The sequence below is a fragment of the Chionomys nivalis genome, chromosome 1 (genome assembly GCF_950005125.1).
Source record: "Chionomys nivalis chromosome 1, mChiNiv1.1, whole genome shotgun sequence".
Lineage (NCBI taxonomy): Eukaryota > Metazoa > Chordata > Mammalia > Rodentia > Cricetidae > Chionomys > Chionomys nivalis.
Genome location: NC_080086.1, coordinates 119,182,906 through 119,199,674, shown reverse-complemented (window position 1 = coordinate 119,199,674; position 16,769 = coordinate 119,182,906). Strand labels below are relative to the sequence as shown.

The following is a 16,769-nucleotide window of genomic DNA, read 5'->3' as shown; positions in this document are numbered from 1 at the left end:
AAAAGTCGCTTGGAAACAAAGACTGGACTCTGGCATACCCAGAACCTGGGCAGTTTTCTCCCAGCCCAGAGAATAGCAGGTCTAAAATGACCTTTTAGAAGGATAGAGTCTGAGAGCCACATGCGTGAAACCCATGTGGACAGAAGGAATATGGAACAGCAAGTAGTGCACATGGGGCTTTAGTTTTCCTCTCCTGTCCTTAGCCTCTGCCCAGGGGACACAGGACACAACCATGTCCAAAGGAATGTGCTTCCAAGTAGGATTATCTTAATGAGCTCATATCATCAGCTCTGACTTGTGATAGGCAGCGTAAACTGGACGATGCACTCAAGAGAGAAAATGTGTGACATATCGAGATGGAGAAATAGTCTCAGGAATGACATGTGACACAGAAGGTGGCCACTACAGTGCTTCCGGAGCAGGCCTTTCCTCATGCACATGTCTCCACACAGAGGCTTCAGTGCTTCTCCATGGCTCCTCTAGCCAGTTCTCACCCAAACCAGACACCACACAGAATGAACACATCCATGCTCTTCACAGCCATGCCCTGTTCCGGCCTTGCTGCTTGTTTATCTATGAGGACTGGTTTCCTGTTTCTCCCTCTTAGCAATCTCTGTCCTCCTTTCCTAGAGATGGGGAGAGGGGAGCAAAGGAGCTATTGGAGACGTACCTAGGGTCACAGATGGCACCTGAGAAGCAGGGAGTGACACTACAGCACAGGTGGCTCTCCCTGCCTGGCTCTTCCTTACCAAGCCATCTCCCTGCCTGGGCCACAGGAGTCCACTTAAATGTTCCTCAGCGTCTACTAGAATGTGCTCGAGCTGGGAGTCAGGAGGCCTCGGCTCTTGTTCCTCTCCTGACCTGGGCAGTTGCCTGCACATCAAACCAACCCTTTGCCCTCCTGGATTTCCGCAAATTCATCTGCATGAGCTGGGAGGTGGAGCTAGGTGAACCCTTCCTGGCCCCAGGACTTCTTAGATAGTAGGCTGTGTGTGCAGGACTTCAGGAAGGACAGGAGGTGTGGGGCAGGAGGACGATCCACAGTTGCAGGCCCAGTGTGACGGGGTCTTGCTTGAATAAACATGTGGTGAGCAGGGTATGAACTTGATGCTTTCTCAGTTGAGCTTCCGGAAGTCCCGCTTGCATGCTCTGCCAAGCTCATCTGGTCTTTTCTCCTCACCTGTTGGTTTCTTTTTCATCAGAATCATGGAATTGATTGGTTACCACCCCGAGGAGCTTCTTGGCCGCTCTGCCTACGAATTCTACCATGCCCTGGACTCGGAGAACATGACCAAAAGTCACCAGAACTGTAAGTTCCTGAGTACCCCGTGTCCTTGTCATCTTCCCATGAGGAGTATGATTAACAAGACATAGCCTTGGCCTCCCACAGTCACCAACTTAGGTGGCACATGAAGTAGATGCCATCAAGATGGTCAGAGAGTAACAGCTGGCAGCAGCCTGTAGATGATTTCATGCAAATTAAGAAAAAGACTCCAAGGTCCTCATAGGCGGTCAAGTACCTCACCATAGGGAGGGGTCTGGGAGAGTTCAGAAGGAAGTGGGGTAGCTCTGAATCAGTTGTAAGGGCAGAAGAGGGTGGAGCTAAACAGGGGAGAGAGTGTGAGGGGTGGGGCTGTCCAGGTAGCACAGTGTAAGCATGGGGCGAAGGCCTGGACCATGAGGGACCTGCGCCAAAGGTGCCCGGCCCAACCTCTCTCATGGCCACACATGACCTAGGTGGTATTTGACATGTGGCTGATGCAATGAGACACTTCTAAGTTGAATTTTTAAAGAATTTAGTGGCTTTTCTTGGCATGTGGCTGACTTCTTGGACAGGGGGGTTCTGTAGTGTTCCCATGGCCAGCTTCCCAATGTAGTCTTCCCATGTGTAGATGCTCCGGGGTAATATTTTTGAAACCATAAAACCCATCACCATTTAAGAAAGTGTACTTGGCCCTCTGAGGACTAGGAATTGACAGACTTAATCTCTTCCCTAAGGGGTCTTGTTTCAGAGGGAAAAAGAGACTGGGCTCTAACCTCAGCATCTCTCACAGTGTCTGGGGCACCAAGTGAACGTTGATCTCACAGACAAAAATATATTGGGGAGAGAGAGCATCTAAGCATGACACTGGTACAGACAGGGTTGATGAGAGTGTGGGATAGGAGATTCAAATGGGTAAAACCCTGAGATACTTCCCAGGAGCCACAATGACAACATAGGAAACAGGTCCTAGTCCCGAGTCTGTCTCCCTTTCCTCTGTCTCCCAGTCAGGACAGCTAGAGCTCAGATCCTCTAAGCAGCAACTCCACAAGCTGCGTACAGCATGGAGAGAGGGGTGGGGGGAGTTTCTTCCTGTTCTCCCTGTGACATTTGGGTTTCATCTGATCTAATAATACAGCAGGAACCATTACGGTATCTCAGACAAGTCCCACACTGTGATCTCTGGCAAAAATCCCCAAATACCCAAACACAAAAATCCTCTATCCAACCCTACTCAGGGGCCCAGGGATGGCAGAAAGAGACCAGGGTGCTCCCGGATGCCATGACTGTGACCCAGCTAGAGATTGGAGGGTCCAATGCTTTTGTGCTTCCTAGGGGTTCCCCACTCCCGTGGCAGGTTGGATGAGATACACAGCTGTACTCTGCCTAGCTCTGGCCTCGCTCACCAGCTAGTGTCTCGGGGTCTGGCTTCCTTCCTTGGCCTTCTAAGCCAAGGGATCTGTCAAAACAGGGAGGCAAGGACTTTTTTTTTTTTTTTTAAGTATCTGGGAATTCTGGGATTGAATTGAATCTGAATTGAATTCTTGGAGGACAGTATTGTACTTTATCTTCTGGGGAAGGGTGAACAGAGGGACACAGTGGAATGGTGGAGATAGCTAATGGACTCCTCACCAGGCAGGATAGGAAAAGGCTCCTCTCTCTTTAGAACGCTGCCCTGAGCACAGAGGCCTCTGCTTGAGGGCACTGCAGTACGCTGAGTTTAAATGGGCTGGAAACAGCGTCAGTTGTGACAGGAGTGTCCCCATCCCACCTCCCCCTGAAATACAGCTACACTCATCCCTGCCAAGGCGGAGGCTCAGGTTCGAAGCAGGTCTAAGTTACATGTCTCCAATTCATCCCCGTGTGTCTCTCAGCCTGTACGTGTTTCCCACCAAAATGCCTGGAGAAGCTCAGTCCTCAAGCAGATTTAGATAATTGAAAGTCATCATTTCCAAATGGATTAATAATTTATACACCTTTACTCTCAAAGGAGGGGTTGGAGTGGTTTCTCTTTGTTGTGCTCTTAGGAAAACGAGATTAAAGGCCATAAAAAGCCTATCTCCCTACCAAGTAGCAGGCCCCTCACTAAGGCTGGCATTAATGAGATGATTAGGATGCTGGTGTGAATTAGATTCTACTGATAGAGCAGGCCTTCGCCTGCAATTACTAGAAATGCAGTTACAACCTCTGCTTGGTGAACTGTTTCATCAAAAAGACTAAGAGCCTTGAATGTGGTTTGCATTAAGAACTGTCTAAATGAGTTAACTTCAGACTTGAAATTGTGCAAGAATTGTTTCCCTGCAGCCATGAGGGTCGCCATAGCACCAAAAAACAGACAGTAGAAAAGACCAGAGTTCCTCCTTTGCCCCAGGAGTCCATGTTGGTTTAACCAAGTGGCCATAGCAGACTTTGCTTTCTTGCTTGTTTCTGGGCTCAGACATAATGTAGTCAGGGAGGACTGATTGCCGTGGGAATCGGAAGACCCACTGCCTGTCTAAATGCTGTCACTATTGTCTAATGCATCGTGAAGTGAGTCAAGCCTTCCTACCCTGAGTCCTGAGTCTACTCACGTTAAAGGGTGATGTCGTTCCTCCCTACAGCACAATATTCCATCGGAAAGATTAGATTAGGGTGACTCAACCACTCTGAAAAATAATTCGGCTGTTGCTGATAATAAAAACATGATCTTAGCATATAATCTAGAAGTCTCACTTCTTGCTAAACTCTTGTGAGAAATGAGACGACATTCAAACAAAGATTTGGGCACAGATGTCTATTGCAGTGTTATTCACAATAACTGAGAACTCAAACATCCAGACGGAGGGACGAACTAGTTATGGTTTATCCACAGAATGAGGTCCTACTCTCCCATGAAAAGGGAGGAAGCAGAAGAAACATTCATCCGGACTGAGGTACGAACTAGCTATGGTTTATCCATAAAATGAGATACTACTCCCCCATGGAAAAGGACGAAGCAGAAGAAACATCTGCAGTAACACGGACCTCAAAAACATGCTGATCAAGTACAGTGACGTCATGCCCTTGAAATAAGTTTGAATGACCCTATAAAAAGTATAGGAAGGGTAAGAGATGGTGACAGAAAAGTCAGGGATCAGAGGTTGGAACTAGGATTAGTTAGGAATACGGGCATTGGCTCTGAGGGAGATGGAGGGTTTGTACCTTTGCTGAGGTGATGGCTACATAGGTGTCTACATTTGTCAACTCGTTGCACTGTACGCTTAAAATGGGTACATTTCCATGAAAGCAAATAAAAACCCAATAAAGCTCGTTACAGAAAGGCAAATAAAGGTGAAAATGGGAATCTAATTTAGACTCCTAAATCTGTGACTTTCACGCAAGTCAGCAATAATGTTCAGCAAAAGGAAATTTGTGAGGGCTGCAGTCACTGTAAGATGTGAAACAGGTGTTCACATGCTAATGATAACCCGCACTGTCACTTGTCTTGACACTGGTTCCCAGAGGCACACTGTTTACTGGGCCCTGAGCTTGAATTCATCTCCCAAGGCAGCTGTGCACTCTGTGGAGCAATGCATATATGTAATTCTCAGTCACTCCTGCCCCCTTGCTGGTGCTGGTTAAAGGTTTTCCAGAGATAAGAAGTGCCAAGATACAGGGACTATGATGAACATGACTATGACAAGGCTGTGTCTCTCTACCATGCGGGACCAATGAACAGGAAGATGGCCCATGAGCTGACCAGGAAACCTGGGGAGATGTCTGGATGTTTTCCCACAGAGCCCTCTGAGACACGGCCTGTAAACAGTTCTGAGCACTGTAACCCAAGCACTGGACAGTAGTAGCTTGGGAAAGAGGAGACTCCTAAACAACATCTGTGCAGCTGACGGGGCAGGCCAGTCCATCTGATGCTCGGCGGGAACCACGGTAGCGTCCTGGGCAGTTGATAACGGCAGTGATGGACAGAACTATTATTCTTAATGCCACAGTTTGCGAGGGAGGAAACCACACCAGGACTGTTCCTTCCCCCAAAGTCCCCCAGCCAGCAAGACTTCCTGATCCTCCTACCATACCTCTACCCAGTTCTCTGTGACCTGGGCTTGAGCTCCGAACAATGAACTCCCAGGGGATGAAAGTCAAGTGGACTGTTTTAAAAGGCTAGCGGACGTTTCTAGAGTCAGCAGACACTAGCGAAAAGGAGCTCTTGAGCTCGCGTGAACAAAACTGGAAAATGCGTCTGGAGATGGGGAAGAGGACCCCTCCCCTGGGGTTTTTAGACAGTGATAACACATAAGAAAATGAACTCTTAGAACAATCTAGAAAAAGAATGAACTCCAAGCCGGCAGTCTCAGTGGGCAGTTGGGAGGCAAGTTTGAAGAACTTCCAGTGGCCAAGGAGGAGGAGGCTGTGAGAAGTGCTGGTCCTGTTTATGGGCCTTTCTTGACCCCAGCTGAAGGGTGCAGTAGTTTATCTCACGCCGTCCCCATCCCCTAAGGTGACAGACCTAACAAGTGCAAAGGTCATGATTTTTAAAAACCAGACCTCAGTTGGTCTCATGGCACAACCCCGAGTCCCAGTTATTCTGGTGACTAAGGCAGAAGAATCATTAAGCTTAAGGCCTGCCTGGGCTACAAAGTGAGTTCAAGGCCAGCCTGGCCAATACAGAGACCTTGTGTTAAAATGAAAGCAGACGGTTGGGGTTGCAAGTCCATGGTAGAGCACTTGTCCAGCATGTGGGTGGCCCTCTGTCTGTCCTTCAGTCAGGGAATGATGATGGGTCCACATTTCTCCAAGATGCATTCTAGCCCCTGCTGCCTGCAGAGGATGAAGCCCGTGAAGAAAGTAGGGTGCTGTTCTTGGTTATAGTTTCCACTGAGCTGCCTGGGAGTCTGATGGCAGGGAGTGGGTCATTCCCACACTGGGCAGGCAGTGGTCTGCTTTCCTTTTCTGAAACAAAGAGTTGGCTGACATGACCTCCAGCCTCGCTCCTAGCTCAGTCTTTCCAGTCCCCAGTGTCTATCTGGCAGCCCTGCCCACCCCACCTCTCCCCTGGCAGGTAATACTTCCTGTGAGACCTGAGTGTGTGCTGTGTACTGCTCCCCCACATCCCTTACCTCTGCCCCCTTTCTTCCCTAGTGTGCACCAAGGGGCAGGTGGTGTCTGGCCAGTACCGGATGCTAGCAAAACACGGAGGCTATGTGTGGCTGGAGACCCAGGGGACAGTCATCTACAACCCACGCAACCTGCAACCCCAATGTATCATGTGTGTCAACTATGTCCTGAGGTGAGTGGGGGAGGGGCACCAGCCTCCGCTCTGGGCGCCACCTCTAAAAGCTGTTTGCTGGAGGAATCCTTCTGAGATCTTAGGAGGAGAGCTCTTGAGATTCCTAATCCACCTTTCTCCTTGTCTGTCGTGGGGTCATGTCTCTGACTTGTGGGGAGAAGACTGTACACAGTAGTTGCTTAATATTGTGTGAATAGGAAACAAGGGAGCTGCTTGTGCTTCTGGGGGAGACTCAGATGTTGTGCCTTCCCCTCACCATGCCTGGGAAGACACCAGAGGCAGCCATTGCTAGTATGAAGGAAACTGACATAGCATCCAGGCGTCTTATGTGCCAGCCGCGCAGCCATCTGAAGCAGCCCATGGGTGGAGGTTATTCTCATTGTCTCTGCCTCCGTGCCTAACAGACTTGGACTCTTTCCAAATTGCCAACAGTATCTCTGCCCATCTCTTTTGTCTGAGAGGGTTAGCTATCAGGCTTTCCACATATCTGGGGGAGCTAAAGGCTTTGACTAAAAGTCTGCAGAAACTCTGACCAGCTCTCTCATACCGGTAGTGAGATTGAGAAGAACGATGTGGTGTTCTCCATGGACCAGACTGAGTCCCTATTCAGGCCCCACCTGATGGCCATGAACGGCATCTTCGACAGCAGTGGTGACGTGGCTGTATCTGAGAAGAGTAACTACCTGTTCACCAAGCTGAAGGAGGAGCCCGAGGAGCTAGCTCAGCTGGCCCCCACCCCGGGAGATGCCATTATTTCTCTGGATTTTGGTGGGTACTTCCTAGCCCCAGTTGAACTCTCTTAGACTGGGCACAGTTCTTCTTATGACAAACCTCTGCAGCGGTACATTCGTTAGACCAGAGCCGCACCCTTGCCCTTGTGCCAATCACTTGTTCATGGTCAGGCTCTGCTGGGCACAAAAGAACCACAAACTCCCTGGCCACTGAGTTATATGTCCTCGTGAAGGGGTGGTGGGCTACAAGAAGGGTCCATTCTCCACCTGGCTGTGGGAGTCTGAGCTGAGAGAGAGAGGATTTTCTGGGCATATCAAGAGAGATGGTAGGGCCCCTCATGTATCATCTCAAAGAGGATGCCCTTATTTAAGTGGAAGGCTAAGGAAGGAATAAGGCCAAGAACACCCAGTGGGGAGAAAATCCAGGCCCAGGATGAAGTCCACAAGACTGTCCACATTAGAATGGTCACCTGTCTCACTAGAAGCAAAGTTACTGTGGTCCAGGCAGAGTTCTCAGCTATTTCAGCTTCTTGTTGTGTACACCCAAAGGCCTCTTCTAGTTCATACCCTCCCCCTAGCCCAATCGGGACTGTAGGTCTTTGCATTCACTCACCCCTTGATAGTGTGCATTTTAGAGGAAAACTGATACCTCACCCAATTCCAAAGGGCACTGAGCCCTTGCATGAGATACCTTGCAGCCCCAGCTTGGTGGTGTCACTAAGGCAAATGGCCGCATTCTTTTCTGGTAACTTCCTCGTCTACATTCTGGAGTGCTCTGCAGGGAGCAATTGCTTCCAGTCCGTTTAGTAGGCTCCAGTAAGTTTAAAGGCTGTTAGAAATGGCTCTCGTTGTAAAGAGTCCCCATATTGAACCACAGCTCTGATCAGCGGCTCTTGGGTCCTAGCTAGGCTCCAGGGTACAGAGGGTGTCAGCCCCAGGTCCACTTTCAGGACTGTTTTAGGACTTTGTGACACTTCTGGGCTTCTTCCTCCCTGGGCTGAGCCTCAACCTCACGAATGTCCACCATGCATGTCTTGTCTTTACAGGAAGCCAGAACTTTGATGAGTCATCAGCCTATGACAAGGCCGTGCTGCCCCCAGGTCAGCCATGGGCTGCAGAGCTGAGCCACAGTGCCCAGAGTGAGTCCGGGAGCCTGCCTGCCTTCACTGTGCCCCAGGCGGGCACCCCAGGGAACACCACCCCCAGTGCTACAAGCAGCAGCAGCTGCTCCACGGTGAGCCCCGCCCTCCAGGGAGTAGGCAGAGTGGGTGTCTCTGCTCTGCTGCCAGAGGACAGAAAAGACATCCCGAGAAGTACTGTCCCCCTCCCCTTATTGCAGTTCTCCCTAAGAGTGGCTGTGACACTCATCCTCCAGGGACTGTAGCGCTAACTACTGCCTCCACTCCTAGCGAAGCAGGGGTGCCTGAAATTGCAGTGAGACCTGAGTTTGGTCTCTGCAAACAGAAGGCTTCAGTCACAGAGCCCTGTTGGCCACAGCCTCTATCCAATGTGCAGCTCAGGCCACGCTAGGACAGTGGTTCTCAACTTGTGGGTCGTGATGCCGGGGGTTGAACGACCCTTTCACAGGGTCACCTGAGACCACCAGAAAACACAAGTATTTACAGTACAATTCAGAACAGTAGCAATATTACAGTTATGAAGTAGCAACAAAAATAATTTTGTGTTTGGGGGTCACCACAACAGGAGGAACTGTGTTAAAGGGTCACAGCTTTAGGAAGGTTGAGGACCCCTGCTCTAGGAAGTGATGCAAACATCTTATGAGGAGACCAAGGTTCAGAGCGATTGATGAAGGGATCTACTTCACACCACTTGGTGGAATGGGGAGGAATGAGCCGGGAACCATGCTTGTCTGTTTACACTGGACTTCTGGGGAGACAAACAACGTGTTCTTGACTTGGTCTGCTCCTCGGTTTCTAGCCCAGCAGTCCTGCAGACTACTACTCTTCTCTGGAGGATCACTTGAAGATGGAAGTGATTGAGAAGCTCTTTGCCATGGACACGGAGGCAAAGGACCAGTGCAACACCCAGGTAGGCTCTGCGTGGGCAATGAAGACTCCTACATCCCCTTGCAGAGGTCCCGGGGATACTGAGCAAAGCCTTGGGGACAGGGAGCTCGCCATCACTCTTCCTCACACCTTCTCACTGCTTGGTCCTGCACTTCTGTTTTTGACTCTCAACTTCGTCTCCTCCTTTCTTAGGCAACTGCCTTCACACATATGCCAAACTGAAACCACGCCCCCAGACCTGTAGAGAGGCATGTCCAGATTCTTCAACCAATGCATTTTAAAAAACCATTTCACTTTAAATACTTTTTTAAAAAAAAAATGACCAACAAAAGTGTTCCTGAGTCGTATATTCAATGACAGTTTACTGCACAAGGTCACATGCTCTTGCACAAACATAAGTGGAGGAGGTGGGAGAACGTGGTGGTGGCCAGCACGCTAGGGGCAATCCCCACCTCAGTCTGTCTCAGGCCTGGTTCTCCATTCAGGCTTGTAGCTTGCTCCTCAGCGCGTGCCTCTTTTCCTGGGCGCGAACAGGCAGTGTTGCTGCAGTAATGGTCTCTGGGTGCTAGTTACAGAGGTCTGTCTGTCTGCAGGGAGGGGTCAGTCCCCACAGCTCATGTCTCTGTTTATGAGTGTTCCACTGTGACAATGGGAACACGATGCAGAGTCTCTGGGTACCTGCTGGTGAGGATGGCAGGCCCTTTACAGGGCTGCGAGGGAGGAGCTCAAGTGTAGCAAAAATAGGAGGAAGGGGCAGCCCATGCTGTGGAGGCAGGGGGCTTGCCTGACTGAAAGAGAATGGAACGAGAAGGCTTTGCAGGTCAGGGATGGAAGCTCACAATACTGAGTGAAGGGATACATACGTGGGAAGCTTAATATCACGACAGAAACTCTTGCACCCTCGACAGCAAACCTGAGAGTTTCCAACAGGAGAGTTTGGATGGGGGACTGACCCATTTTAAAAGGCCTTGGATGGACATGGGATGGGCAGTCATCGCAATTCATCTTTACTCTTTTCTTCTCAGACCGATTTCAATGAGCTGGACCTGGAGACTCTGGCACCCTACATCCCAATGGATGGGGAAGACTTCCAGCTAAGCCCAATCTGCCCGGAGGAGCCACACATGCCGGAGAGCCCCCAGCCCAATGCCCAGGCCTGCTTCAGTGCCATGACAAGCATCTTCCAGCCACTAGCCCCGGGGGCCGCCCACAGCCCCTTCTTCCTGGACAAGTACCCACAGCAGCTGGAGAGCAGGAAGACAGAGCCTGAGCACTGGCCTATGTCTTCCATCTTCTTTGACCCTGGGGACAAAGGGTCCCTGCCTCCATGCTGTGGCCAGGCCAGCACTCCTCTCTCTTCTATGGGAGGCAGATCCAACACTCAGTGGCCTCCAGACCCACCATTACAGTTTGGGCCCCCCAAGTGGCCTGGTGACGATCAGAACACCGAGTCCCTGGGGCCTCTGCCATTGGGCCCATCACAGCTGGAGCCTCCCAACACCTCACCCCATGTCTCCATGTTCAAGATGAGGTCAGTGACAGATGCCTGGCTGGAGGAACCTTACTGGGCAGGGAGAAGATATAGGTACACATCCCCTAGTGGGTGCTCTGGAGCCCCCCATGGGCTTCCTACCCCACCATATCCCCTCATTCTGCAGCAGCTGGCACTCTGTCTACATAGTTAGGGATCTGACATTGAGGGGCAAAACCCCAGGCTTACAACCTGGTATCTATCTTTAGATCACCCCAAGAGTACTGTACTTACCTAGGGTTCATCTTTGGGCACAAATAGGTATTTGAGTGACAGTTTCTTCATTCTCTCCACACTCCCGTGCTTTCTACCATCCCAGTCTTCTACCCAAGAGCCTCTACGGGGTACATGCAGGTGCTAGCATTCCCTATCTCACCACACCAGGTGTTCATTGGACTAAGTCCCAGAAGCCGAGGTGTGTTGTCTGTAGTGTGTGCCCTTTGTAATGAAGTGCCCCCAAACAGTCCTCTGGGTGGGAGGCACTGGGCAGAAATCCTTGTAGAGACTGATGTCATTCAGCAGGACAGACTCCCAGGAGGGCAGGACTGCCTGAAAGTAGCTGAGGTAAAATAAGTGCATGGAAGGAGGTACGGGTGACTGCAGGCTTTGGCATCTCACCAGGTAGAAGAGCAGAAGGCAGGCACGGCTGGTCAGATCCTTTGGCACTCTGCATTCTAGGTCCACAAAGCACCTTTGTCATAAGTATTGGGTCCAGGTGAAGACACCTACTCCTACTCTCTCTTCTTGGCAGATCTGCAAAGGACTTCGGGGCTCGCGGCCCCTACATGATGAGCCCAGCCATGATAGCCCTCTCCAACAAGCTGAAGCTAAAGCGCCAGCTGGAGTATGAGGAGCAAGGCTTCCAAGACACAAGTGGGGTAGGCCACCTCTTCACTGTGAATGCCATGGGCACCTCAGCCCGCTGGGCAGGAGGTGAGGCTAAGACAAAAATGCAGACAGCTCCTTCCGGTGGTGAGCACCCTCCCGTGTCTGCACCTGCTGGGTCTGCACAGAGCCCCCACCCCACTCCGCCCCCGACCCTCTTCCTCCAGCTACACTTCACACCCACAGGGGGACCCTCCGGGCACCAGCAGCAGTTCCCATCTGATGTGGAAACGTATGAAGAGCCTCATGGGGAGGACCTGTCCTCTGATGCCTGACAAGACCATCAGTACAAATGTGGCCCCTGGTAAGCAGGCCCTGAACCAGGGGTCTGGTGGAGGGTTGGAGGCTCAGGGCCCGTTCCCTGAGTCTTGTTAGATGGGCTATGCCCATGCCATGAGCAGGGCTCCAGGTTCTAAGGTCTCTCCGTGACCTCTGAAAAGAAAAGGAAGGCCGAGAGCTACTCCCTGTCTTATCAGGCAGCACCAACTCACTCTCTGGCTTGGATCTTTCAGATGAATTCACCCAAAACTCCATGAGAGGCCTGGGCCAGCCACTGAGACACCTGCCACCCCCACAGCCACCATCTGCCATGAATCCAGGAGAGAATCCCAAGAGTGGGTTCCCGCCACAGTGCTATGCCTCCCAGTTCCAGGACTTCCGTCCTCCAGGAGCCCCAAAGGTGTCAGGTGAGTGTTTGAGACTCACACCACACCCAGGGGCTGATACACACAGGTGGCCTGGATGGACAGGAAGCTGGGAAGAAGTCGCTCACATAGCAGCTTGGCATATGGACAACAGGCCGTGTTCAAGTCTCAGGCAACTGGTTATAGTCCACAGGGCTCTTCAGCCAGTCAGGCTGCATGAGCTTGGGTTAGCCAGGACCTGCATGGTATCAGGCCAGGAAGGGTTTGACAGTGACTTGTTCAAAGAGCCCCTTGAAGACGCCCTCAGTGAGGACCTGAACTGAGGGACGGGAGAAGGAGAAAGGGCTCTCTGGCCCAAAGAGAGGGCAGAGCTACAGCCACTTCTGACTAATTCAGGCCGGGGAGGCTTTGGGAAGAAGGTGGCGAGGATGGTGAGGAGCCCAGGGCTGGGATGGACTTCTGAGGAAGACAGCTGGTGTGGGATGGGGCATGCAGACAAGCTGGCTGCCGTGGGAAGGTGGATGGGCCATGCAGACAAGCTGGCTGCTGTGGGGAGTGGGTAGGAAGGCTCCATGTCTACGAATCCCCTCCAGTAATTCAGTCACTTGCAGGCTCTGGGCACCGTAAGACCAGAAGTCTCTGTCTTTCCTTAGCTCCTCCTGGCCTGAAGTGCGCACACACAGCGCTCTGGGGCATCTCTCTAGAAGCATGCACAGGGGACCCACTGACAGGAAGGTGGCTTGGTAATAATCTGGAAAGTTCAGCTGTTGCCACCAAACAGATATGTTCCCACAGAAGCCTCTGTTTGTCATAGTTTGTGGTCTTGGGGGAGGGGGTGAAAATCCCAGAGTCTTGTCTACAGTAGTATAGTTGGGGGACATCTATAGGTGTATTCTCAGTCTGTGGAACCCTGAAAGCCCTGGGTAGCAGGTGGGCTGGCAAACCCGAAGATTTAAAGGAGAGAACCGTGTGTCGCTTACCCCCTGGTATACATCTGGTCAGCAGTAATCAGCAAATGACCAGTTTCCCCAGTGGTTAAAACCGAAGCCAAAATAATTTCAATTTAGAGCATTTTCTGACCATGACTGAAAGAAGAGGTGAAATTAACAAGGGGTGGGGTATCGGTTCATAGGTGAGCAGGCAAGAAGGGGAAGCAGGTGGACCCCAGGAGGGAGAGGTCCCCAGGATATGGCTCCGTACCTAAGCTATGAGACCCCTGTTGCCGCTTCTACCTGCCTTGGATCTCAGCACTGCTGAGACATGCTCTCTTTTCTGAATGGGAAGTGGAGCCCAGGGCAAGAGGGCTGTGGCACCTGAAGTTCCTGGCCTGGCAGCTGGAGATGTCATCTTTCCACGAGTGCTCTTGTCCTGATTGTCTACAGTGGAGTAGGAACTGTGTCAGGACTTGGGTCAGGCTTTTAAAACTGCCTCCCCTCCCTTCTCATAGGCATGGCGAGCCGACTGCTAGGGCCGTCGCTCGAGCCTTACCTGTTGCCGGAACTGACCAGATATGACTGTGAGGTGAACGTCCCTGTGCCGGGAAGTTCCACACTCCTGCAGGGGAGAGACCTTCTCAGAGCCCTGGATCAAGCCACCTGAGCCAGGGCCTTCGGCCGGGCATGCTCCTGCCTGGCCATCCTGTCCTGCCAGCTTCACCTTCCGTCTGTGTTGCAACTAGGTATATCTAACACCAGCACACTTCTTAAGAGATGTACTGACCGGGCCGGTCTGCCCAGGTCACCAAGCAGTGGCCTTTATCTGACATGCTCACTTGATTATCTGTGTTTTAAAAATACATAGTTGTTTTACCGTCGATGAAAATGTTCTGAAATTTTATAAGATTTCCCCTCCCTCCCTTGAGTTATTTCTAATTTATATTCCCCAAAGGTTTCTCTCTCACACTCAGTATCCGTACTAACAGTCATGGTGGATGTTGGCTCTCCTGCTAGGGAAAGCTTTGGCTCCGTTCAGCGGAAGTGCGTTTGTCATTGTTGCCAAAGAGAAGAGTTTTCCTTTCCGAGCCCCACTGTGGATTCTCTCTGTCTCTCTGTCTCTCTCTCTCTGTGTCTCTGTCTCTCTCTCTTTCACACACACACACACACACACACACACACACAAAATCACCATGTTGTAAAAAGCCAGTTCTTTGCTCTGATTTTGATCTGACTTACGGGGCAGGAAAGCAATGTGAAGGGTAGATTCCAGGGTTACCTGTGAAGCTACACAGTGGCCTTCCTGAACCATGGTGTCTCCCATCTCACCCCAGGTTCAGTGGATTTTTACTATTATTATTACTCAAAAGCAAAACTGAGGGGGTTTTTTAAGGAAAATTTATATCTGGGTTTAGTGTTTATCATATATATGGGTACTTTTAATATCTAAAAACTTAGAAATGGATTCCTGCTCACAAAATCACTTTTAAGATCTCATTAGGGCTGTTCTTGTTATTCTTCTCGGTGTTCTGAACACTGTAGAACTGTATAGTACTCCCAAGGGCCTGTACTAACACTGCTATGATCCCCTCCCCCACCTCTCCTTCTGGTGACCTTTTGCTTTGGCCTGTTGCTATGCCATAGATGTGGCAAACAATCCCAGGAGTGGAGTCACTAAGGGGGAGCATGGCAAGCTCTCTCCTCCCCTCTTGTTCACTATGCATTATGCACGTATGCATTGTTATTGCTGCCACGGGGGCTCTGCTGGCACGTGGAGAATGGGCAGGAAAGTGCTTTCACTTTTTTCAGGTGGTGTTGCTAGCCCTTCAAGTGCACTGAGCTATGCTATGCAACTCTACCTGTTTCTCTCATGCGGCACATTTGGGTATTTCCACAGCTACCATGAAATGGTTTGAATGGGAATTTACAAAGCAAGTAGGGCTTCACAAATAATATAGTGACCCAGTCCCTGGAGAGCTAAACTGGGAGATGGTGCCAGGTCTGACCAGCCCTGCACCGCACCACAGCCTACAGCTTGCAGGGCAGACTGTCCTGCAAAGCCAAGGTGCAGTGCCCCCTGCTGGTGAGCAGCAGACAGACCTCCAGGGATAGCCTCTAGCTAAGGTCTCAGTCACATGAAGTGACATGAATAGGTAGAAAGCACTGAAAATACTGTTCCCAGAGCACTTTGTAACTCACTGGGGAAGAGGTAGGCCACCTTTTGGGTGTGTGATACCAATTGGCATACGATGTTGTTGACTTGGGTACAATAAAACTTTAAATACATACAAAGTCCATCAGGCCAAAATGCAGTAAGCTGAAAGGGACTTACTGCTCCAACCAAAAATTAACTTTCAAAGTCAGCCTACCTAAAAGTATCTAGGCATGGTGTTGTCCAAGTCACACATTGGTCCACAGTGTGGCCTGACACGCGGTGAGAGAACGTGAAGGGTTATTGACATGTAAATGCTGGTATTTGATTTCCTGTGTTGTTGCCTCAGCATTAAGGGCATTTTCCCTTTGCAGTTTTACTAAAAAACAAAAACAAAAAAACACTGAGAAATATTCCGAGCTTCACATTAACCTTTCTTGTCAATGTAACAACTTCGAACATTACTGCATTGTCAAATTCCTACTGATGGCATTGTAACTGTCCGGGAGCTTAACTTTATAAGGAAATGTATTTTGACACTGATATCTTATTAAAGTATTCTGATCCTACTCCTGCTGGTGCCTCTCATTTCCTCTGCATTTATCATGGGTTGTGCCAACGGAAAATAAAGTCCTTGCCCAATGGCATCCAGAAAATGAACACTGGAACCAAACTGGACCAGATGGTTAAGACCAAACCGACAAGAAGTCTGAAGAAGGAATGAAGACGTTTGCACCTGGCTAGTGCCTAAGTTCAGAGGTCGTTCTCTGTCGTCTGTATGCCTGTAGATACGGTGTACCATATGTCTACCTAAGGGCTCTTTTCTCTGTAGGCTAGAAAAGAAGGGAAGAAGCCATGGTTTCTGCCTTCCAAAATCCACATGAGATACTCAGGAGCATGCTGGTCCTTGTGTCTTCATGCTGTCCATCCAGAAGTTCCGAGGAGAAGGGCCAAGGTCAAGGAGGAGTTTAGTGTAATAGCTTAAGTAAAATGCCACGAATGCACGGGTGGCTGCAGAGAGCAGCAGGTCCTGAAACCGTGACAAGCCACAAAGGCAGCCAGTCCCAGGCAGGAGCCCACTAGGGGCAGTAAGGCCCCAGCAGGGAGTCACGTGGCTGGTGAGAGATCGAGAGCAGCAAGTGCCAGGCAGGGAGCTGTGTGGCAGGTGATGGCGCTGCTCCTCAAGTGGGTCCTGAGACCATGCCAAAGTCCCTGAAGGCAATTGGTCCTGGGCAGGGAGCCATGTGGCAGGTAAAGAGACAGAGACATGGATAGGCACACCATACAGAATAAGGTTGGATATTAATTTAGTGGGTTATGGAAGGGAAGAAGAGGGGGGTGGCGGA

General features: G+C 50.6%; 1 protein-coding gene across 1 annotated transcript in view; it reads left to right on the top strand.

The window, feature by feature from the left end:
- Epas1 (endothelial PAS domain protein 1) overlaps positions 1 to 15,992 on the top strand; it is an 80,752-nt gene extending 64,760 nt beyond the window's left edge. The window contains exons 7-16 of the mRNA XM_057768631.1: positions 1,203 to 1,309; positions 6,374 to 6,521; positions 7,075 to 7,289; positions 8,299 to 8,486; positions 9,191 to 9,301; positions 10,305 to 10,810; positions 11,562 to 11,688; positions 11,882 to 11,999; positions 12,208 to 12,381; positions 13,787 to 15,992. Of these exons, the coding sequence (XP_057624614.1) occupies positions 1,203 to 1,309; positions 6,374 to 6,521; positions 7,075 to 7,289; positions 8,299 to 8,486; positions 9,191 to 9,301; positions 10,305 to 10,810; positions 11,562 to 11,688; positions 11,882 to 11,999; positions 12,208 to 12,381; positions 13,787 to 13,938 (1,846 nt within the window). The 3' untranslated portion in view covers positions 13,939 to 15,992. The remainder of the gene's footprint in view (positions 1 to 1,202; positions 1,310 to 6,373; positions 6,522 to 7,074; positions 7,290 to 8,298; positions 8,487 to 9,190; positions 9,302 to 10,304; positions 10,811 to 11,561; positions 11,689 to 11,881; positions 12,000 to 12,207; positions 12,382 to 13,786) is intronic.
- Positions 15,993 to 16,769: the final 777 nt, after the last annotated feature.